The 22,409-nt window shown below is 43.4% G+C and overlaps 4 protein-coding genes across 4 annotated transcripts; 2 read left to right on the top strand and 2 right to left on the bottom strand.

Moving 5' to 3' along the window:
* Positions 1–270: 270 nt before the first annotated feature.
* LOC132257850 (omega-amidase NIT2-like) lies at positions 271–2,247 on the top strand. Its single transcript, XM_059754888.1, has 4 exons — positions 271–392; positions 455–928; positions 1,661–1,948; positions 2,004–2,247. The coding sequence occupies exons 1-4, from the start codon at positions 383–385 to the stop codon at positions 2,099–2,101; spliced, it is 870 nt and encodes a 289-aa protein (XP_059610871.1). The 5' UTR covers positions 271–382; the 3' UTR covers positions 2,102–2,247.
* Positions 2,134–3,062, bottom strand: LOC132257851 (mitochondrial fission process protein 1). The gene is made up of 6 exons (XM_059754889.1): positions 2,846–3,062; positions 2,766–2,779; positions 2,578–2,691; positions 2,420–2,520; positions 2,265–2,362; positions 2,134–2,204 (listed from the first exon to the last, which is right to left on the bottom strand). Exons 1-6 carry the CDS (start codon positions 2,931–2,933, stop codon positions 2,134–2,136), a joined length of 486 nt encoding a protein of 161 aa, XP_059610872.1. The 5' UTR covers positions 2,934–3,062.
* Positions 3,063–3,092: 30 nt separating this feature from the next.
* LOC132257848 (Golgi to ER traffic protein 4 homolog) lies at positions 3,093–4,247 on the bottom strand. Its single transcript, XM_059754887.1, has 2 exons — positions 3,821–4,247; positions 3,093–3,754 (listed from the first exon to the last, which is right to left on the bottom strand). The coding sequence occupies exons 1-2, from the start codon at positions 4,157–4,159 to the stop codon at positions 3,149–3,151; spliced, it is 945 nt and encodes a 314-aa protein (XP_059610870.1). The 5' UTR covers positions 4,160–4,247; the 3' UTR covers positions 3,093–3,148.
* Positions 4,248–6,701: 2,454 nt separating this feature from the next.
* Positions 6,702–16,083, top strand: LOC132257370 (homeobox protein Nkx-2.2a). Its single transcript, XM_059754236.1, has 3 exons — positions 6,702–7,094; positions 12,674–12,960; positions 14,628–16,083. The coding sequence occupies exons 1-3, from the start codon at positions 6,973–6,975 to the stop codon at positions 15,299–15,301; spliced, it is 1,083 nt and encodes a 360-aa protein (XP_059610219.1). The 5' UTR covers positions 6,702–6,972; the 3' UTR covers positions 15,302–16,083.
* The last annotated feature ends 6,326 nt before the right edge of the window (positions 16,084–22,409 follow it).

Here is a 22,409-nt window from a genome sequence, read left to right as displayed (position 1 = left end):
TGGGTGAGTGCAAATAAATTCTCTACATGAGCAAATATTTGCCCCTTTTTCCACCCCAGCATTGTGTGCAAACGGAATGTTTGCTTTCACACAAAAAATCTAATTAAGATTTTTTCCCAGTGTGACGGAAGGAAAATAGAGTAAAGGAAAATGCCTCATTAAGATTCATATTTTTAATTGAAATCAAAATGCTACTATCACTCCTCTGATAAGAAGTGACCCAGGGAACACGAAAATCTCTCCGGAGAGGCACATGATTAACGGTCGACGAGGCGGTGAAAAGGTATAAAACCTTTGGCGAGACAGTGCAGCTCTGCCAGTCATTCTCAATCCGCTCTCGGAAAGTGATCCTCAGTCGTGTGTAAGCAGTGCTCATTGGAAAATGTCGAAAAGTGCGTCCAGCATCGCGATGATTGCCAAGCAGCGTCCTTAACGGCTGTCTTTCTCTCCGCAGATCTGCGTCTCATCCTCATTCAGCACCGCACCGCCGGTGATGTGAAGGAGGACAACGTGCAATATGTCCTGGGCAAGATCCGCGCCGCCGTGGCGGACGAGAAGCGCACGTCCGTGCCGATCCTCGTCGTGCTGCCCGAGCTCTTCAACTCGCCCTACGGCCCGTCCTTCTTCGACAAGTACGCCGAGGCCATTCCCGAGGGCTACACCAGCAAGGCGCTGTCAGCCGTGGCCAAGGAGCTGGGCATCTTCATCATCGGCGGATCCTATCCGGAGCGCGATGCACAGAACCCCAAGACGCTATACAACACGTGCACCGTGTGGAATCCCAAGGGCGAAATGATCGGGAAGCACAGGAAGGTGCACCTGTACGACATTGAGGTGCCCGGAAAGGTGACGTTCAAGGAGTCCAGCGCCATGACGCCCGGCAAGAACTTCACCATCGTTGAGATTGGCCCGGCCAAAATCGGAATCGGTGAGTGGGACAATGCAGATTAACGGGTCAAAGGCAATTGTGTTTCGCTATCAATTTATTGCTACTCTTCAACTACAATTAGATAACGCTTTTCTACGAATAATGGAAATTTACTATCACGCTTTCTAATATTCTGTAAATGAGTGAGAAATTCAAATATTTCCTTTGGTAAATTAATGCACCAAAGATGAGCAAAATATCATTACGACCCTGACTATTCACTATTCCTACGCTATAAATTCTAGAATAGCGATTATACCTGTTTTTCCACACTCAGAGAAATCAGTAGTTCGCAAGAAAATTCGTTATGAACTAATTTCAACTATTTTTACGATATTTATTGCGGTTTGATTTGCTTTTGAGGCCGTAACTTTGTCAAATTCCATTTCTATTCTAAGAATATCCCCTTCTTAAAATCAATCTCACTCTATTTCCTAAACTACTAACTTGACTACTAACAAAAATTTCACTATATCTCTGAGCGTATTTCACGTACAATTTATTAAACTATATCTGAAATTCAGTTGGAACTTGAAATATTATTATCAAGAGAATTTTCATTCTTCGAGAATCATTCAGCCTTCAGTTTAGTGTTAATTGAATATGTTTCCTAATAGAGAAAGTAACAAGAACCTCTCAAGCACCCTCAGTAAATCACACTTAATATCATCTAATGGAGATAATGAAGTCAACAGGAAGGCAAGACTATTAAAATTCTCACCCGTTCGCCAGGCATTTGCTTCGACATTGAGTTCGACGAGTTCGCGCGTGTGTACAGGAACGAGGGCTGCAACTTCCTCGTCTACCCGGCCGCCTTCCCCATCTACACCGGCGAGCTGCACTGGGAGCTGTACCAGCGGGCGCGCGCCGCCGACACGCAGAGCTACGTGACGATGGTGTCCGCGTCGCGTGACTACACGAACCCCTTCGTCAACTGGGGCTACACCATGCTGGTGGACCCGTGGGCGCGCGTGGTGAAGAAGGCCGGCGAGGAGGAGGAGATCATCAAGGCGGATCTCGGTGAGTGTGGGCAAGAGTTGGGCGTGATTTCAGCTAATTGTGCGGCGTTTTGCAGACTTCTCCATCGCGGATTCGGCTCGTGAGCAGCTGCCGTGCTTCAGGAAGCGCAGGACTGACATGTACGAAGTGGTGGCCAAAGTGCCGCTCAAATAAGTCTGCAGGAGTGTCGAGATTCGGCCCAGGCACTATTTGATGTACACGCGATACGTTTTCTCCATCAGAGCGTCCACGAAGTTGTCAATTGGATGGATAATCACTGTAAAATAGGCGGCAAATGAATAAATTGAGAGATCTTTAAATCGAGTGTCTTTTTTACCAGGGATTGACACTAATCCCACGCAAGTTGGCACCCATTTCTTGATCAGTCCCTTCTGATGAGCCATCTTCAGCAGCTTTCCAGTTCCCCAGCAAATCCTGCAAATGAAGAAATCATTGTGAGTTCCTGAACGACTTCATTGGACTGAATCTTGCCTGTTTATCGTGAATCCGGGAATGATAACGGAGGCGAGCATTTGCCACAGGAACACATCTCCGGCAGCAACTGCGGCAGCTTTGGCACCTCCGGAAGGCCTCTGAAAAAGTCACTCATTATCATTAATCCCCTTTTCACTATCATGAGACTCTGAAACCTTGTAAACTTTGTAGGATTTGTCACAAACATCGGCACAAACGTAACTCACGGCGATGCCATAAGAGAGATGAACGAAGATCTTCTTGATGAGTGGTCGGAAAGATTCCCCAACCTAAGAAAACAGGGAAAGATTCCACACTTATCCTCATGTCGGAAACCTTATCAGTCAATCAGCATCGGAATTACCTCGTTTGAGTACCCTAGGGAGGAAATGAGGCGTATTAGATATAAACAAACTTACATAATAGCTTTTGCAATAAATGTACCTAAATAGCGAAGAGGCGTGTCACGATAGAGATCCTTGTCACTCGCGAAGGATTCCTTGACCTTCTTTTGAAGACCCTCGAGAGTCATTTTGCACTGCTTTGGGGGTGAAACACTTGATTTTCCGGGGGAAAACGGGAGCACGTGAATCGCGAGAGCGTGACATTCGAGCACTGACTTTCGCGCCTCGTCACAGATATTGTAATTCACAAGCAACAGAAAACCGATGAGAATCGAGTGAGACGAGAATGTGATGGGAAATGTTTTATTTTCATTGCTGCAACCACAATTTGGAAAGAGTGCAATTAGTCCAGGTCGTTGAGAGAGACCGTGGCGGAGGAAGAGGGCTCGTCTTCCAGGCCCTGGAAGAGTTGGTTGAACAGATCCCCGAAGAGGCCGTGATGCGAGCGCGGCTGCGGAGCCGGAGCGCCGAAGTAGATTGTCCCAATCTTCTGCAGATACTTCTCATATGAGGGATCGCGGTCAGTGGAGGGCTTGTAGAGGTCGCAGAGGGCCTTGAAGCTCTCCAGAGTGCCACTCTTGACCAGCTTGAGGAGGAAGGTGAGGAAGTTCAGCAGCGGCAGGTAGAAGTATGGCTGCTCGAGCAGAATGTCCGGATGGAGCTTCGTGTAGGCGCTGAAAGTCTGCTGCGCCGTGGAAGTCTCCTTGAGGCACAGCTGCTGCAGGATGACTTGCGCGATGATGAGGTCCTTCTCACCCTGGTAGGCCTTTGTGATGCTCATCTGGATCAGCATCTGGGCGAATCCCTCGCCGTCCTTGGACAGGAGGAAGTGGTGCTTCGCCTGCTCCACATTGTTCTCCTGCCACATTATCTGGCCAACGATTTTGTGCACCAGCGGATGACCGAGTCTTCCTCCGTTCACGATGCTGCTCCACTTGATGATCTTCGCCTGGAAGGCAAAACAGACCAATCACTAAACCCGGCCGAGCAGACAAATCATCCGCAAAACACTCACCAGAAGCGTCTCTCTCTCCACAATCGGGCCCATTTCTTTCAGAATCTCGCCCAGTCTCTTGATCCACTCCTCTTGATCCGCCCGAGGCGTCGTCTTCTCCAGCACGTCCACAATCAGCGATGCCAGATCTGCCACGATGGTCTTCTGGCTGTGGTCGATGAAGTACAGGACACCCTTGTGGAGAAGCGCCAGCAATTCCTCATAGTTCTTCTGTGCAGTGTATCTGTAGAAGATGGATCGCAAAATCTGGTGTGCCTCGTAGAAATTCTGCGCTTCCAGAGCGCTGTCCAGCTTCTTCACTATCCGCGAAACCCCGCGGATGCTTTTTGGTTCAGACATCCTGCAAAATATGCTCCAATTTTGCAGGAAGAACCAGAATCTGAGAAATCCACGGTGTTTTAAGGTTAGCAGAAACTGTGCTCTATTCGGGCTGTTTCGTGGACATCTGATGTGTCACGAGCAGCCGAAGCTGAGACACACTTTTTGGGTGGATTTCCATGAACGCCACTAATCGGAGAGTAGTGGAAGGGTGAGCGCGCGAAGAATGATTCTGTGAGAGAGCAAAGGTATTAACTGTGTGCTTGATATTGGATGAAAGAAAAATGTTAAGTTACATGTTAAGGACAAGACAAGCATTCATTGCTTAGCCAATGAAAGTATGGATTCGTGGAACTAACATGAAATGCAATAAGAAATTATTTTTACTTAGAAAATGTGGGCTGAATCTCGTAAATCTTACTTGCAACTTTAGCGCCTTGAGCGGTCATCAGATGAACTTTCTATGTTAAGAAGAGTTATTTTACCCTTAAAATCATTGTATTTATCAAAAGACTGTTCAATTGTTTGTTATTTGCATTTTTATTCATTAAGTAATAAATTTATGACTTTACAATCGTCATCAAGCAACTTCCATTGCAATCATATCGAACTTCCAGTGAGTTTTAGTGCCGCTGAAGGCGAGAAATTGGTCAAGAGTGTGGAAAAAAGCCTCCAAGTAGCACGAAGTCGTCTCCTGAGTGATCGCGGCATTTGAAATAATTGCTACCATTATCACTGTTATCTTGGCTCGTGTGTAATTTTTGTCTCTCTGCGACAAGCTCCCACACTTGTACTTATCGCACATTTTAGCAGTCAATATTGTCCTCTAAAATACCCATTTAATCTCCCCACACTCCGCCAATCAAATCCATGTCTCTTTTTCGTGTGGAATTCTCGCACTAGCCAGAGAAGAAGAGAAGGAAAAACCTCTAAACTCCACATCATTCGGCTCATAAACACGTTGAAAGGGTGTGATACTTTTTTATGGGAACGCGCTCTTTTCTCTATGCACATATTCTTTATTATCTCTGGTATTTGCTTTAAACATATTTTAAAAGGGACGACAATTGAAATAACACTTCATTTTTTAATGCAACACTTCGCCTACTGTTGCAAAAGAGTGCGCGGATTTTTTTCCAGGTCAAGACTTGTGTCAATATTTCGAGATTGTCGCGTCTTGGAAGCGCAATCATCCGCAATTTTGTTGTGAAAGATTGTGTCAATAGATAAAAGGCATTGAGTGGGAAATTTCTGATAAAACTGATGCGGAATCGGCAAAAAATCTCTTGAAATTCTGCTGAAAATCCATTCACAAAAAGATCTCTCTCAACACATTTTAGTGCCTCTTCAGTTGATTGCTACCTCAAATTCACTCAATGATCAATTAACATCTCTTGTGACTTATCAGGACGGCTATGAGTGCAATTGAGGCGATTTTGGAATGTCGCATTTATTGGCTTGGGAGCTTTTTTGGGAGGAGATTCGCTCCGATCATTGAACAGTAATATAAGCAATGGTGGTCATTACATAATCCTCACTATCAGAGAGTGGGGAAAAGGTAGCTTCTCTGGCGAATTGTGTCCCATTTGAAAGCAAATGGCAATTAATCTCAATTCTTTGACTCGACGATTTCGATCGCGCCACAATTCAAACATCAGATAATCTGCCTTTCTGATCACCTGTACCAGAGTCGCCTCGGTGAATGTGTTGAAAGCGCGGTCGCGGTGTGTATGAGACCTGTTCGGTTTTTATTTCTTCTGGCTGATAAGACAGCACGAAAGCCACACATCGATCGATATAGTCTTGTAGATTTGTTACAAATGCAATTGATGATAATATAAAAACGCCAATTACACATACATATTTGATCACGCAGGTATATTGCGATATTTCCCCACGATTTCACTCTGATAACGCGGCGTGTTGTGAACACGGGGGATCAGCCTGAGCAGGAGGGTTTCTTGCTGGTGAGTTATCACGCTGCAAAAATCACACACTGGACAACTAAGCCCTCGAAATCCCCCTCAATCCAACAAAATGCTCAACAACCCATGCAGGGAATTTGCTCAGATTTCCAATCAATCGCAGGGCAGTTTCCACTCTCCTCCGAAACATGATTCATAGCTTGGAGCCCAGAAATCGCGCTCAGCATTATCAATCGCCATGGCGAATATCTCGCTGAATGTGTGGGCTGAAAAGGAGAGACATTATCGGTGTATAAGGTGATATTTCTTCTTAGTGTTCCTCCCTCCAATATTGTCTCACGGCAGAAAAGGCAGTTAATATCCCGGTCAGGGTGTCCTGATCCCCACCAGGCGACGGTGTTTGTCTTAGAGAACTCCGGGAAGCGCGAGGAGTCGACATTGCATGGCGACGAGTGATAATTTTGTATGAAAAATACAGAAATTAAATATACAATACACATACCAGCGTTGAATATATAAATATAGGTATAGTTGAGCAAACAGATAGGAAATTATCACAGCTCGATAATGATAATATAACAGTACATCGTGTAGAAAAGATATATCAAACATATTCGATACTTTAATTTATAATACCCAGATCAGTTCGATTGTGATTAGTCGATGGAGTGAACAGGCCAATGCGCCTCGCGCTGGTAATCTTCCAATAAATTACGAATTACCTGAAAACGCAGGAGTTTTTCTTCGCACTTTTCACCTTTGCCATTTGAGAGAATGTCTCAAACACTGTGAATTTTTTGTCGCTTCTTTAACGCGAAGTGCGCGCCGTGAAGAGTGCTTTAAATATTGCGTAATTTTCGCGAGAAAAACAATATTTGCAATTTGCGTGAAGTTCGGAAAAGGCGCAAAATGTGCAGCAACAACATCGGTCACGGCGGCTATGCAACAGGATACGACGACTACTATGATTACTACAATCACATAATTCCTCCCACGGAATACGTGCCGAATCACGATCCGTGCAATCTAGAGTGAGTAGAAATTCTATCAATTATAGTGCTTTGCTCTCTCGCGAATCTGTGGCGAGTTCAGAAATGTTCTTCTGTGAGAATTCCTCAAATTCTTGGGGGATTTTCGGCAATCCTGTTAAATCGTCACCCCCACAAGTTAAACGAGGAATTAATGTGCGTGAAAAGACTGGAACTAATTCAAAAGGGTCTTTCGACAATCGTCTGCGGGTGAAATTGATTACGTGCGGTTGATTATTCGATAACTTCAAGAAATCTCTTTACACTCTGATCGCCTGTAAAGCCATATTTCCTGTGCGACAGACTTTGATTTTTATACGCGAGTTTTTTTTTATAATGAAAAATGCTGTTGACAACTTTCTCACAATGACCTGAAGATCGTCCCATAAAAATGGGAGGATTCCAGCTCTACAATTGCGCTCCGATTGCCCAATGTTGAAATGACACTCTTTTTCTGTGTCCCATCTATTGAAAAAGTCAAAATCAAACAAGCATCGGAGCTCCTGAAGTATAAAAGGACTCTTATATCAATTCAGGTACATCCGGCTCGATTTTATGGTCATTCTTTTGGGGATTGTTGGATATTCTCTCCCTCCTGAATAGGTGAACAGACACTCCTTTTCTCGTCCACCGGATATAAATGCAAACTTCCCATCGATGCCGAACGACATCACAAGATTTCGCCCAGAGAAAAGACGGACATACATCAATTTTCCCAAATCTTTGCAGTGCACGTGTTGCTGGGAAAAACCAGCACATGGACAGATGAAAGGGATCATCTGAGGATTCTCGGGTGCGCTGGAAAGTCCCAAGCAGCCCATCTCAATTCTTCAAGCGAAACATGGATGAGTCATTTAGAGGGAATTGCATATTTTATGGATATTACCTTGCGTTACATACAGTTGAACGCTTTGATACCTGAAAGTGTGTGCTTAAAAGATCAATTGACGCCAAAACTGCGAATAATTTTAATTAGAGAAACAAGTGTTTCACAGTCACGAAAGATATTCAAAATTCACGTGAAAAATTCAGACGTTAAAATGATTAAAATTCTCAATTAGAAGTGAAAAACGCATAAGAGGACAGTGTGTTCGCGAGTTTTAATTCGGTGTTTAAGGAATTCCTCTACAAACAAAATGCTCTCATAAAATTATTTGTTGCTCATATTGAAATGTTAAATTTGATGTCATTTTCTAAGTCTCTCTGAGCTTTCCTTCAGGATTAAATAAAGTCTGATGTGGGACTTTTCCTCACCTGAAATTCTTTGAATTTCAACACATTTTGCAGTGGATTATTCCCCAATTATATCCACAAGCCATCAGGAATTTTTATAGAAACCGCCTAAAAATTCGGGAACGTGTGAAAAGCATCACATCTCTATTATGAGATTATGGATTCTCTCTCGCTCTGGAATTTTTTCCGAGCCTCGATGGCAGTTTTTTTGGCCGGGACAAAGGAATCATTTGCCAGGAGGATGGATAACAAATAGGACGTGTCGGGATTTGGGCGTTGTGCTCAATAATTTGTTTACTGTTATCCGTATAATGGCTTTGGCTGAGCTTTAAGATGCCGCAGTGTGAGTAAATAGTAAATATCCGAATGAATAAATGGGATTTCACTTTTTGCCCAATCCTCCGCCAGAAAATCCATACATTTCCCACAATGTGATGGATGGCAGTGTTTGGTTTGTAGCCTTTTCACTCCACGAGATCCTCTATTTGCACACACGAACTACTGAAAAATGGTGAATGCGTGTGCAAAAGTTAAGCCAAACCGAAGGAATGAGTCAATCTCTGTCCTGTTGCAATCATTTGTGATCTTCATGCTGGCACGGCTGTTCATTGCATGCGGAAATGCTGCCAAAACAGAGTAAAAGACCTCAAAATCACGCTTCATTTGCAATAGCTGTGACTGTTTGCGAAGAGCAGTTGGCAGAAATTGTGTAAATAGGAAACGGAAATTGAAAATTTCTTCACAAGGAGACTTCTTACGGTCAGTTTGCTCTTGACAATGTCCTCAGGACGAAAAGCAATTTACTTCTGGGCTAAAGAACACCTCATAGTTTACCATGTCTTTCTGCATAATCTCATTAATAAAGTGCTGCAAGAATGCCATCAGCTTTTTCCACGCGTGGAAGATTATTGTTCGAGATTATTTACCAGTGTTTGCTATAGTGACACAGTGTTTAGCATTGCCAGGACGCAAGGGAAATGAGTTGTTTTGATATCGCGATCGCACATTTGAAGGGAGCGCGCAGTTCAATTGCCCAATTAGCAATTAGGCTGGCAATTCCGGGGGAGATTTCCAGAGAGAGTGAATAAATTGTGTGAAAAACACCAAATGCTTCCAGATGTGACCCATCGCGAGGGGGTGGGCTGTGAATCGCTCAAACAGCTCGCGTGGCTTTTGAACTTCGCCCAGGAAATGGCACAGTGACTAAATGCTGTGATTGCAACTAAATTACCCCCGCAATGGCAAACTAATTAACTACATGTTAATTGTAATGCCGCATCTCATCCTCTTCGGTCTTGTTCTCTGCGGCCCTCAATTGTGCGAGGGCGGAATGGGCAAATTGAGAGTGGTTTTTTCGAGGCGAAAAAGACGCGCTCGAGGAAAGTTATGACTTTGTTTGGTTAATAAAATGAGGGAGGGGAGAGAGAGAGAGAGTGGAAAAAATGTGAAACACACCATTCAAAGATGACAGGATAGTCCAAAAATAAAAATGACAGCTAATTTATAGCATTTTTCTACAATTACCATACGGAGACGATGGCTTCTTTCCCACCAGCACAAGGAGTTTTCCGCTCTCGCGCGTATTTTTTCCGTGGCACTTTTCGGGTGGACAGGAAGTGTGATTCAATTTCGGCATTTCTCGCAGACAACATAAATGTGGGTGTAAGAAGGAATTCTATTTTTTGGCTGGTTTCCGCACAGGGAAATTCATGAAGAAATGACTCTGACAAGCAGTCGTTTTGCCAAACTGATGAAAAAAAAGCGGGATTTTGGGGTCAATTATGAATGATGAAAGGGTTAAAAGACTCGATTCAAATTGGTAATTCAGGCTTAACTCTTAATTTCTAAATTATTAACTCAATTACATGAGAAAGATGAGAAAGGTGACAAAGAAAACATTTGTATATAAAATCTCATTAGAGATTTTCATTTCATCGTCATTTCTGAGGATTTTCTTCAAAGGAATTATTATGTGTCATTTCTTTTCGACGGAAAAGTGAATTGAACATTCTATTAATACACATTTCCTACGCCACTGTCGATGAAGTCGCGAAGAAAAGCCTGAGAAGCGGTGGAGTGGAGTGTGATATAAATTCCTCCATTGATTTTCCATTATCTCCGTCGACACGAGTATATTTCAGCGTTGTATTGATTCTGCGTGAATAACGCCGTGCTAATGACGCCTGAGATGGATGATCCTGCGGTCGAGGGGTGTCCTTCGCACGTCCTGATTGCGTGCCTCTCCTGCAGGAGCCTCGTTATGCAAGAGGATACGCTCGCAATGAGAAGGCACGCCAAATTGGCTGAGTGTACACTTTCCCGCTCTCCCTCCACTGTCGCCAGGCTCGAACGATCCTTGCGCCACAAGGATCTGCACTACGCAGAGCGTGCATGGAGAATGGGTGCGGCCGATGGCGGGAACGCCTCAGCCGCTCCTCGCCATTGGTCCTCGCTCGGCGTTGTCGCAGGGGTTGGTTGGCTGACGACCGAACAACCCTTGACTTTGGGGCACTTGTGAGTCCACTTATGTCTAGTGCCATGTACTTTTGTTACAGTTAAGAATTTGCTGTCGACAGCGTAACTTTATACTCTTAAAACCGTGTGAAGTGGTCGTCAAGAGGCTCAGAGGCAGCATTATAATAACAATAATTGAAGTTGCTGGCATTTTTTAGCCCTCTCGCCTAATATCTGCTCATTGAGTTATCCAAATGCGTGTCTCTCGGAATGAAGACACTTTCCAGTGATTTTAGTGAGACGCCGAGAACTTGTGTGGATTCACAGTGAAGAAGTGCGGAGAATTTAGTCCTGTGTTTCTTTTGGTTAAGTGAGGAAGTTTAAGGACTTGAAACTGGCTGTTCAGAAGAAACTCAGTACCGTGGCTGAGACAAGCAAGAAGAAGCGGTGCACCCCGTCTCCCACTGATTTCGGGTCCATCATGGCCCCATCAGCATCCTTCCTGACGTGGTCACCGATTTTCCTGCCGCCGTGGGGCCCAACTTTCCTCCCAGCGGCTTTCTATCCGGGAGCCCTCAGATCTGCTCTCCCAGGGTTTGTATTCCTCTGTTTGCCGAGTAGTTCAGTGGTGAATAATAGCAATTGCAAGTGCTCTCGAGCAGTCACTTCAGCACGAGCAGAAATTCTGAACGGAAAAAAGTCACTCAATCGTCACACTTAATCAGATTGTTGCAACTAACGTGACAATGTGACAAATTCTTGACAACAAAGGGCACATTTTCGACGATCAATTCGACATAAATCCTTTTCTTATTGACAGATTAATAAATTCCTTCCCACGAAAAGACCGTCTTCTGTGCAGACAGATCAGTATAGTTGGTCGAAATAATTACTTCAAATACCCTTAAGGATCAAATTAGCATAATTTCATAAGCCAAAACACCTGTGAGTTCTCTGGATTCTCTTTCATCTTCGTCGGAGGTTTGCTCTTCTCTCCCTTCCTTCTCCTTTTCGCATATAACAAATATGCTTCACAATCTATTGAAGTCACACAGGAAGAAGTGTTTTTTCAACGCAGTCCTTCTGCAAAAAACCATCTTACCTTTTATTGTTCAACACACGACGGTGTTCGTGAAGTGTTATTCTTTGGTCACGTCCCACACTCCAAGAACAGAGGCCACTCAAAATGTTACAACTCTCTCGAGTGCTGGAAAGTCGATAAATTTCCATGTGATAAATGCGTCTTGTGCCAAAAATACCAATCTCACTTCACCCTCGTTTTTTTCTGCCCTCAAATCTTGGGTGTGAAGTTAAAAAGAGAGTCAGAAACGGACGCTAATTGTAATTTATACCGATTAAAATTGATGATTTGTACATAATATCCATTAAATAATTGCCGGACGAAATAGAGCCATTTCACGGTTGAGTGTGGCATGATTTACGCACCCACTTTCATTGAATTTCCATATCCAAGCATCAGGAATATCATCGCGCGACGGGTGTTTCCGGCGATGAGCTTCCGATTGGTTCAACCCCTCGGAATCGCGTCGATTTCATAATACAAATCAATCGCTTGGATTTTTCTTCACTCTTTCGCCAAGGCAGAAGAGTCGTCTTGAAGTAATAAAATATTAGGAAATTCCCAAAGAGAGGTAGATGTTTAGCAAATTAGAGACTTCGGCACCGCTGTGAAGATAAGCCAAAACATTCTCCTTTTAGAGGCTGAGGACTGTAAAATTTACACGAGGTGTTCTTTTATGAAGGTTCTATACAATGCCAAATGACTTACAAGTCTTCGCAGAGATTTGAGGCACCATCTGGCTGGGGAATCCCGGCGGTTTGGCGATGCCAGAGTGTCTGGAAAGGTCGAAAGTAAAGGTATTTTATTGTTGCAGGATTCTGGATAGCATGAAAAATCGACCATCCTTCCAAATCAGTGACATTCTCGGCCTTCAGCCCAAGGATGGCATCACGGACTCAAATGGCAATCAAGCACCGCACCAGACAGCAGCCCTGCCGCCTCATCCGCACCACAATGGGCTGCTGGATCCTGTGCCAGGCACCTTCATCCCACCCGCAGCCAACGGCGCGCTCTTCGGCGAGTCTGGCCACTATCAGAACATGTTCCACGCCGCCACCCGCTCCTGGACCACCCCTCTAGACAGCAATAACGATCAATACGGTGAGTCAATTGTTGCCAAACCTCCCACGGCACTCGCCATTGATACACTTAATGCCGTGTGTGTCAAAATATTGCGAATTGTGGGAAGAATGGAGGCTTTCATGCCGCCCGGGAATGGCAGAAATCACACATCTGCTCAAGATCAATCCGGGCATTATGGTGTCGACAATTTGAACGCTTCGAAGGGATGAAATTTACCCCTTGAATACTCGAATCCCCAGTAATTGATGGTTGGGTGAGATTTCCGACGCTCTCTCTCAATTAATTCTCAACCACTGTGCTATTGAACCATGGAATCGGATGAGAAAATCTTCCCTCAACAGAATTGGCGAATTAAAATGGTGACAAACGCGGGGATTTACGTTGTACTGGATAGAGAGGAAAAAACGGCCATTTGTCACCATTTAAAAAATAAAAAAAGGATGATTAAAAATCCAGTGTAAAATAATATTGTTCAACTACACAGAGAGAAATAAGGCACAAATTCAAAATTATCAACGACATAATTAACTTCTACAAAGTTTCTTTCTTTATTCGGTTATTTACTCCAGATTAAAATATGAATTTTTCTTATCAATTCCTTAGTTTAGCTTTATCTCGTATCTTTTCCTCTCAGTGTAAAGAAACATTTATGCAACATTAGGGGTTAATAGGGTTGGTATTCATTGAATTTTATTAAACTTATTAACAGTTTAATGAATACTTATTTTATATAATAAGGAGTTAAATAATTTTATGCTTCATGTTTCACGTGTGTTTCACATTCTTTTCAAACTATCCCAACGGTCAATTTATCTCTTTTCTCTTCACTAAGGAAACTTTGTAGCCAATGAATTTATTAATCTTGTAGAACATCCCCGAACTATCCATTGCGGGGGGTTGAATGATGTCCGAAAATTGTGTCTGGTCTTTATTCAAACTTTCCAAAACTTTTCCCAGGGGAGAATTTCATTACGGGAGCGCACAGTGAAAATGGCACGGCTTCTGCAATAACCTCTGACACGTTAGTAAGGGTAAATTGCGGTGTACCGAACAAGGGTGGAATGGCAGGGGATGAATCCATCAGGGCGCTGGCTGGATTGCATGAGACAGAGGGAATAATGGGGCGGAGCAGAGGCGTGATTTCTCTCTCATCCTTCCAATATCGCCTTCGATTCATTGTGTGCAACTTTTGCACAATTGTTGCTGCCTTGTATCCTGTATCCGAAATCGATGAAGTATTAGCTTTCATGTGTGATCTATGACCCTATCGCCCGGGATCATTGTTCCTGTGTCCCTTTTCGCACTCTCTCTCTCTCTCTCTGATCGTGAAGCATCCTTTCTCAGCTGGATTTTTTTTCCTTCGCTCCTCAGGAGAGTGCTTTGTGTGACCACCTCTCTGACTTTTATGTTTCCGATAGTGAATGAGCGTCTGAGGGATATTAGAGGCATGTAGTTTACCTTTGTGCCATGGAAATTTGGCAATTTGTATTCACTTCCCCAGAGTGACACCTTTTTCATCCATGGCAAAATAAAATAATAAGCAATTGACTCTCTGGAGGAGTTACTTCCTCAACTTCTTCTGTACTCTATTGCCCATCTCTCGAGGCATTATCTCCGCCGGCGGAAATTGACTACAAAAGCATTGTGTAGAAACCAGCTGCATCATCTTCTTCACCTTCTTGCAGGCATTCCTCAGCAAGCCAGTCCAGACAGTACGTCTCCTGTCGCGTCGGAATTGTCCTACACACCTCTTGGGGCTTGCTCTAATTCATCGAATGTGGCCGACTCGTCCAACAACAGCAAAATCATCAATCTGGACGAGACGTCCCAGCAGCAGAATCACAACACCACAACTAGTCACATGACGGAGGAGTGCGGCGACGAGGAGATCCTCGACGATCACGAGGAGGTGGGCGATCTGATGGGCGCGCAGAACACCACGGGCGCCCTGAAGAAGCGGAAAAGGCGCGTGCTGTTCTCCAAGCAGCAGACATTCGAGCTGGAGCGACGGTTCAAGCAGCAACGATACCTCTCCGCGCCCGAGCGCGAGCACCTGGCCAGTCTGATTAGGCTGACGCCGACGCAGGTGAAGATCTGGTTCCAGAATCACAGGTACAAGACCAAGAGGGCGCAGAACGAGAAGGGCTCGCTGGACGGCTACCAGACGCACCCGCCCACCACCATGCAATCCCCACGGCGAGTGGCCGTGCCGGTGCTGGTGCGCGACGGCAAGCCGTGCCTAAATGGGGCGAAGCACCAGGAGCACCCCAGCGCGCACATGGTGCTGCCCCACGCCGGCTACCAGCATCCCACCCTCATCCCGCACGCCCAGAACCACGGCCGAGGCGTGTGGTGGTAGGCGCGCCCGCGGCATGGCCATCAACTCCACTTGGCGCCCGACTTAGGGAAGTAGACTAACTTCTAAGCCCTATCCCAACACATAATTTGTACATAGGAAACCAATTCAACCTTGTGTAATTACGTTGTAGTATAATTTCTTAGTTTAAACATCTGATTGACCACCCAAAATCATACTTTCAGTATTTAGCCAATAATTCAATCTTCTCTTGGGTACCAAACAATTGTAGTAAATCGAATTTCAACCCCTGCTCGAGTGACTGTAGCATGCGAAAGTACTTGTGAAGCACAATCCTGTATACAGAAAAAAAACATATTTCCTCAGTGTTTGCGTGTATTTGTGAGTCCACCCTCCAAATTTATGAATTTCCGCTCATCAATAATACCACTTTTCCGGTACTTTCGAGACACAGCACACTCACTTCTGGACAATTCCTCTCGTGGCATTGCTTGGGAGACGCGTTTCGTGGGGTGTATAATTGAGCAATGCAGGGATTGTGTCCCATTTCGAGAGATAATTTATCGTATTTCATATAAAAACTAGCGCATTCCAATTTTCGGCAATAGGCATTTTTCCATCCCAAATGATTAAGGAAAAAAAAACATTGTAAATTAACTGGAGAGTTTAAGGTTAAATATCACCTGTTTATTGTCTTTAGGTCCAACAGCTAGAAATATTTAATGTGAATAGATGATGTGAGAGAAAATAAAGAGAGAGAAAAAGGAATTATTTATTGCGATTTATTATATGAATTTAGAGCAAATATAAACGTGAAAAATTAATTCGATAGTTTCACTCTCTAAGCTTTTGCACTTGGTGTGTTTGCTTAATTGCGCTCTTATCAATTGTAGGAAAAGTCTTATCGTGCCTTTTAATCAATACTATCTGCTTTAGAACAAATAATTACATCCATTTGATTGTGTTGTTTGCCTCACGGCGCATTTTTCACCAACTGGAAAATCAAGATATTTCGTCACTGAGAAGGCATTTTCCGCTGTCAGCCGGCCAGAAAAACAATCATGAATATGGCGAACCTTCTCGATCATCAAATCGTAAATCTCAGATTCAGAGCGCGTCTCCTTCGCAGAATGTCCTCGTCATCTCGACCCTGATAAATTGTGTCTCTCTCTCGTGTTTTTTTTCTGGGCCAAAACATACAAAACGGAGCAGAAGAAATAAATATCATCGTGTGTGTACGCATATAAAAATTAGCCTCTCTGCCTTTCTGACGTCCATTCCGATGCCAACAATGGATGTGCAGTGAACAAAAAGGATGTCGAATGACCCTCTTCCATACAACATCCTTTTGTTGAAATTACAGTTTCCGGGATTATGAATAAAAAGCGGAGAGAGAGAGTGACTCTTGGACTGTCGGCGGACGACAAGCAGTTCACTAGACAGGGATTCGAAAAATAAAACTTGAGAGCCAAATAGACAGTCTCAATTGCCATAAATATCAATTTTATACCGTCAGCAAGTTTCGCTGTCCCGTGCAATAAAAGATGGTTTGCTGATTGAAGAAGAAGAAAAACGGAAATGTGGAGAATGTCTGGCCTTTTTAGCCTGAGTGACTAAAGTAGGGGAATGAGAGGCTGTCTTGGACCATTCATCAGTGATCGAAAATCGAATGTCAGCGCAGTAAATAAGCCAGTGTTATTAAATAGTCAATATTGTATTATGAATAATTGCAATACATGTAAAGACACTCTTTAAATGAAACCTTTAATCACTTAGCGAAAGTTCAGAGAACTTTCAATTGACTTTTAAGCCTCAAAAGTCACTCTTGTTTGAAGTTTAACCGTAACGTTCTGTTTGATTGTAGCTTTCAAACGTCGCATAAATCAAGTATTTTTTTTATTTTCTTTATAATGCATAAAAATAAATTTAAACGCGAAGAACATTCTACTCAGTGTTTCAGCTGTTTTGTCAGTAAAAAAAATGTTAATTTATCAGTTTGAAAATAATTTGCCACAAAACAAAACCCGAATGATTTCTGTTTACCACTATTTCTAATGAAATTAATTTTTCCCTGATAATTTTCTTTTATTTCTGAGCAGAATAAAGTTTATTGCCGACCAAATAGAATCAAATACTGATCAAACTAAAGCAGCTTTAAATTCGCAGTATGAGCATTTTTCCATTACAATGTTGTTGCGTGAAAAACCCCTGTTTTCCCCTACTTTTCTTCTTCAGAAATTGTATAGAAGGAGCAATAAAATGCCGATGGATCGCATGGTCACTTATCGACACTTCTTGTGAGGCGGCAGAGAGAAAAAACCGTGTGGTATCTTTACTAAAAGGCGCCCCTCGCTTTCCAAATTTGAGTGGCTATCAGTTGGCGTAAGCTACCTTTCCGCGCGAACCTACTGATCCACTGAATGGCAATCATAAATTGATGATGATGTTCACAGTGTGCACGAAATATTCTACATTTTATCTATACTTTCCACTCAAATGACCTCGGCCCAAAATGGACCACCAGATAAAGGTCATGCCGCATCGCCTGAAATATGTATCAATATTGTGCGTGTAACATTTGCCGAAGTTATGAATTATGACCCAGAGATTGTCGCTGCAATTATTGGAGAGAGAAATATTGGTCGGTGAGCAAATGGCCAAGCGCACAGATAAGATTGAGGAAGAGATAAATTGGTGAGTGTCTCTTGAAAATTTTACACACACCGCAAGGGGGAAAATTGTGAATGAATTCTGCGTGAAAAATCAGTGCTGACGCCCCTTCGATTTTCATCCGGATCATTAAGTAGCGGAAAGGAAAATGGTTTTATATTGACTTCAGACAATCTTCACTACTTTTTGCCGCATATTGTACTTTAAATTGGGCTTCACAATTCATTTCCAATGGCAGTTTAAAATCTTTCTGCTCACTTCCCTTCCTCTCTTTGCATGCTTTTAGGAACAAATAAATGTTTTTTCCTCCCCATTCCTCTTTGGCCTGTGCGAGCATCCGAAAGCCAAACCGCCGCCCTAAAGCAAGGGTGCGATTGTCTGCACAGTCGCTGAATGCACTGTTGATCTGTGGCAGAGCAAATTAAATTTTCTGCTCTGAAGAACTTTTTGCGATGCTGTGTGTCTGTGGAAGCGGAAGTGAGTGGGCGGGGGAATGAGCATTTTTGCAATACGTCGTAATGTGTCTGCAATAAAATTACGTCAATTGAACCATCATCCATTTGTTTATTAAAAAACTTTCGTCATTCCGTTGAATCAGCGCCAGTGAGAGAAACTTCCCAAGAAGGGGTTCAACAATGTGTCAAGAGACAAGGCGACGCCTCGGTCAATACGAGTTGAATGGACTTTATTTGAAGTTTAAATTAAGGGATTTTTAAGGCAGTTGAAAGTGTCGCTATAAATACTCAAGTATAGGCAATTAAACTTATCATTCATTATTACTTTCGAGATAGTACAAGTAATAGAAGGCATATTGCTCTGGCCAAATAGAAAATCAAGCGCTTTCCTGTCCAATTTCCTACAATAACAGTTTTCTCAGCTACATCACTCGCTGACTCAGTGTGTCTTTCCCCGATGTTTCCACTCACTGATGTTTTTTCCTCGAAGCGAGAGGAAAATTAATTTTCGTCCTCAGTCTCTTCGTGATGGGAAAAAAATATTTATATCTCAGAAGATTTTCGCGTGTGTCATTGGCCAAAACAACGTTGGGATGAAGAGGAGAGAAGACCTCGATTATCACATCGTTTATTTTTACTTCATTGACATGTCTTGTGTGCGCGTCTCCAAATCGCTGCTCGCCCAAGAACAACATCCATTACACCCTCGTTTTGGCTCTCCTTTTTGTGCTGAGGGCACGTCCGTGTGCCAAGTCTCCACCGACATGGAACAATTGAGCGAGGAGATTGGCTCATGTCCGCTTCCTCTGCCTCCATATCCGGTGGGTGGGGCGCCTCGCTATCAAGTGACGCGCCACGGGGAGATTGATTGTCCTCGAGATGAGGAAGACACAATGAGCGGAGAAACAATAAAGCTGTTAAAAGGCGAGAAAGCAAATCATTCAATTGTCTCCTGGGATTTCTGCGTGTGTTCGCCAGCGCGCGGTGATTGAAATTGATGAATCCATCGAGAAAATCTCTGGTCGACAGTTAAATGACTTGTACATTGACTTTTTATATCCCTCACCGCGCCCCCGCTCGAGGAGTATCCCTTGCTCGGTGGTGTGTTTGTGCAAAAGGATCATCAAACAAGGGCAATATGCGAGAGTGGAGGAGAAGAAACATATTGAATTTGATGTTAACGAGGGTGGAACACCCCAACTGTAAACAATATTATATACGAATTTGATGTTCTCACCCAAAAAGAACACTCGCACGAAATGAAAATGCTGCTCGAGGGCGAGGGTGATTCGCAGAGAGACTCACTTTTGGGCCATTTAAGTGCGCTATGAATACTGATGAATGCACCAGATAATTTGTATCAATTAGGTTTGGCATACAAAGGTGTGGGTGGAACTGACTTGCACTTTTGCGCCGGACGCACCGAAAACACACCGTTCAAATAAATTGAGGCATGACGATCCCAAGTGCGCGCTTCGCACTTATTGTGACAATGCCGCAACGCGCCCAAATCATTTCATGTCTTTCTCGCCTGGAGAGTCTGTAGATGGCGAAAAGGTGTCCCGCTGCTGTCGAGGGAAAATAAAGGTGAGTCCTGAGAAGACGTGACGAGGGAAAGTGGCTTTTCCACAGCTGGAAAACACAGTCGAAATTGTCTTTCACCCTCAGACCGTTCAATTTTCACAGCAATTGACTGTAAAACCTACCCTTGATTTCTGTTTTCACGGTGAGATCGACAGAGTTGATAACGCATTGTGCAAAGATGAAATATATCAGGAGAGTCTGTTTTATATTTAGGATAATTAATTCAATTTTGGCACTAATATAAGATGAAGGTCAGAAGATTTAAAGTAATTTGTATTTTGATATACATCATTAGTGAATTTTGATGATTAACCAACGCTATTTCCAACTGGTTGAGCCTTGATTTACTGGTAAGTTTAATTTATAGTTTTTGCTATAATTCATAGAAATTTTGCCGTGAGATTTTACAAAATAAGTGTAGAAAAGCTTCCCAAAATCTTCAATCTCAAATCATCTCAACTCAGTATTTTAATCACATGTGAAATCTCTCGTGAGGATTTTAGGAAGGCAATTTTGACTCCTCACAAGAAAGGAATCAATCTAATGAAATTGCTTAATAAATGACAACCCAATACTATTATGAAGCAATCTCAAATACAAATGGGGTGTGAGATTGAGGGTGCTAATCCACGTGTCTCATGCAGTTTAGTACAGCGAATCGCTTTGTTTTCCGGGGTGAAACCCCATCAGAGGGACGATGAGATTGTGAAGGTGCGTCCGTTTCCGAGAATAATTTTGGCGAAATGTAATAAAAATTGGTTTAAGCCAGACGACAGAGTGATTGATGGCAATAATTGTATGCATTGGGACATGTTAAGTTGCCGGCGAGGATTTTAATATCACCCTCCATGCGGTGATGGGATCTGCGATGTCGTGGCAGGAAGAGGGCCGAAGGAGTGCGGATGAATATGCAAATGATAAGCGATATATCTCAATGTGCTTATTGCCGTTCGTGAGTGCGAGAGGGGACAAAATGGCATGTGTGCTCTCCAGGAAAATCATCCAACGATTGGCTGCTGGCGTTTCTCCCTCGATGGAGCCCAAGTACCGCCCAACTTGCCGACTTACATCATCATTTAGTGCCCGCCTCGAAAATTTAATTTTCCCCAAGGATGAAGGAGTGTGTGTGCGCTGGGCGAGCGGAAAAAATGCATAATGATGTCATAAAGAGGGCGCACATCATTAATATCTGGGTGGGCGAGAGTGAGAAGAGGCCATTGTGGGGCATTAAAAGTCACCATCGGTGATACAATATTGAGCCACCGCGTGGAATTACCAGAAGGGGTGGTTATTAAAAAGCGCCACGTGAACTTCATCTAATGGAACATCGCTCGCCAAGAGTCCATTGAGGGGTTGATGAGAAAAAAGGCGCTGAACAATGTTTGCGCGAACCGCCAGTGATTTGTATCATCGGAAGAAGTCAATGTAAAATATCAAATTGAGCAGCACAATGGCATCAATTGTGGCCGTAAAATATTTAACAGCACGCAATCGACTCTTTAGGCCTCGGGCGCATTTAGGGGTCGCCTCAAGGGTTGTGAGAATGTGGAATATTCACCCGTCTCATGACACCTCCACATGTGGAAGCGTGTCAATTGCATCGACCATTTCATGTCCTCCATGAATTCCACGTGGAATTGAAAAAGTTTCTCCAAACAGACACTAAGTGTAGGTGTCAATTGAAGAGATTCGAAGGAAGATAGGGAAAGACGGGGCAATTTGAGATAATAAGAAGATTTTGGGTATTTTATATGATATTTGCTTTCACTGTTGCTTAGAGTTTTGCACTCTCACAATTGACCAAATATCTTCCCATTGGTTTTGTCTGCTTCACATTCTTCCACATTTAGCCTGATGAACACAATTTTGCAATGAAAATAGTCAATTTGCCAATTTTTGAGGAGATCAACAAGCAAAGAATGTTCATTTCATGCCACGTGAGTTCCTTTTCGGGACACTTTTGGATATAATAGAGTAAAGTGATTTGTGCTAAATTTGGTGTGGCAAAAGCGATTGCTGTAATATGTTTATTTGACAGTGGAGCAGCATTGAAAGGACACGGTGGATTGTTGTCAGCTTGGCGGGACACCAAATTGGACACCGTCCACCTCGGATTGCCACTGCTAAAGGTAAGGAGTGCGAGAGACAAGGAGGAGTGGCTCAGCTGTACATTAGAGAGCTGAGATAGAAATTGCAAGTTGGTGTGCTCAAAATCCCAATATATAAATTCTCTGGCAACCATTTATGTCTCATCTGCGCTCGGATGTGAGAAAGATGAAATGCAGGATCGCGCCTTCTGCCAAATTGCCAACAGGTAGTGCGTCGCCTTGATGATCTTCAGCATTGCTGTCTTGTCATCTGGTCAAATAATTGGAGTTGCTCGCATGACGCGAGAGTGCTGAAGAGACATATTTTTTCCTGCGTGATTCGCACACGTCCAA

The sequence above is a fragment of the Phlebotomus argentipes genome, unplaced genomic scaffold (genome assembly GCF_947086385.1).
Source record: "Phlebotomus argentipes unplaced genomic scaffold, Phlebotomus argentipes genome assembly scaffold_4, whole genome shotgun sequence".
NCBI lineage: Eukaryota > Metazoa > Arthropoda > Insecta > Diptera > Psychodidae > Phlebotomus > Phlebotomus argentipes.
This window is presented reverse-complemented; position numbering and strand designations above follow the sequence as displayed.

Coding starts and splice junctions, on each gene's coding strand:
- LOC132257850 (XM_059754888.1), top strand. Junction 929..1,660: donor CCCGGCCAAAATCGGAATCG/GTGAGTGGGACA, acceptor CCCGTTCGCCAG/GCATTTGCTTCGACATTGAG. Junction 1,949..2,003: donor GATCATCAAGGCGGATCTCG/GTGAGTGTGGGC, acceptor GGCGTTTTGCAG/ACTTCTCCATCGCGGATTCG.
- LOC132257851 (XM_059754889.1), bottom strand. CDS start 2,933: ATGACTCTCGAGGGTCTTCAAAAGAAGGTCAAGGAATCCTTCGCGAGT. Junction 2,363..2,419: donor CCCGGATTCACGATAAACAG/GCAAGATTCAGT, acceptor CTTCATTTGCAG/GATTTGCTGGGGAACTGGAA. Junction 2,205..2,264: donor GGGATTAGTGTCAATCCCTG/GTAAAAAAGACA, acceptor CCTATTTTACAG/TGATTATCCATCCAATTGAC.
- LOC132257848 (XM_059754887.1), bottom strand. CDS start 4,159: ATGTCTGAACCAAAAAGCATCCGCGGGGTTTCGCGGATAGTGAAGAAG. Junction 3,755..3,820: donor TGGAGAGAGAGACGCTTCTG/GTGAGTGTTTTG, acceptor TTTGCCTTCCAG/GCGAAGATCATCAAGTGGAG.
- LOC132257370 (XM_059754236.1), top strand. CDS start 6,973: ATGTGCAGCAACAACATCGGTCACGGCGGCTATGCAACAGGATACGAC. Junction 7,095..12,673: donor CACGATCCGTGCAATCTAGA/GTGAGTAGAAAT, acceptor TTATTGTTGCAG/GATTCTGGATAGCATGAAAA. Junction 12,961..14,627: donor CAGCAATAACGATCAATACG/GTGAGTCAATTG, acceptor ACCTTCTTGCAG/GCATTCCTCAGCAAGCCAGT.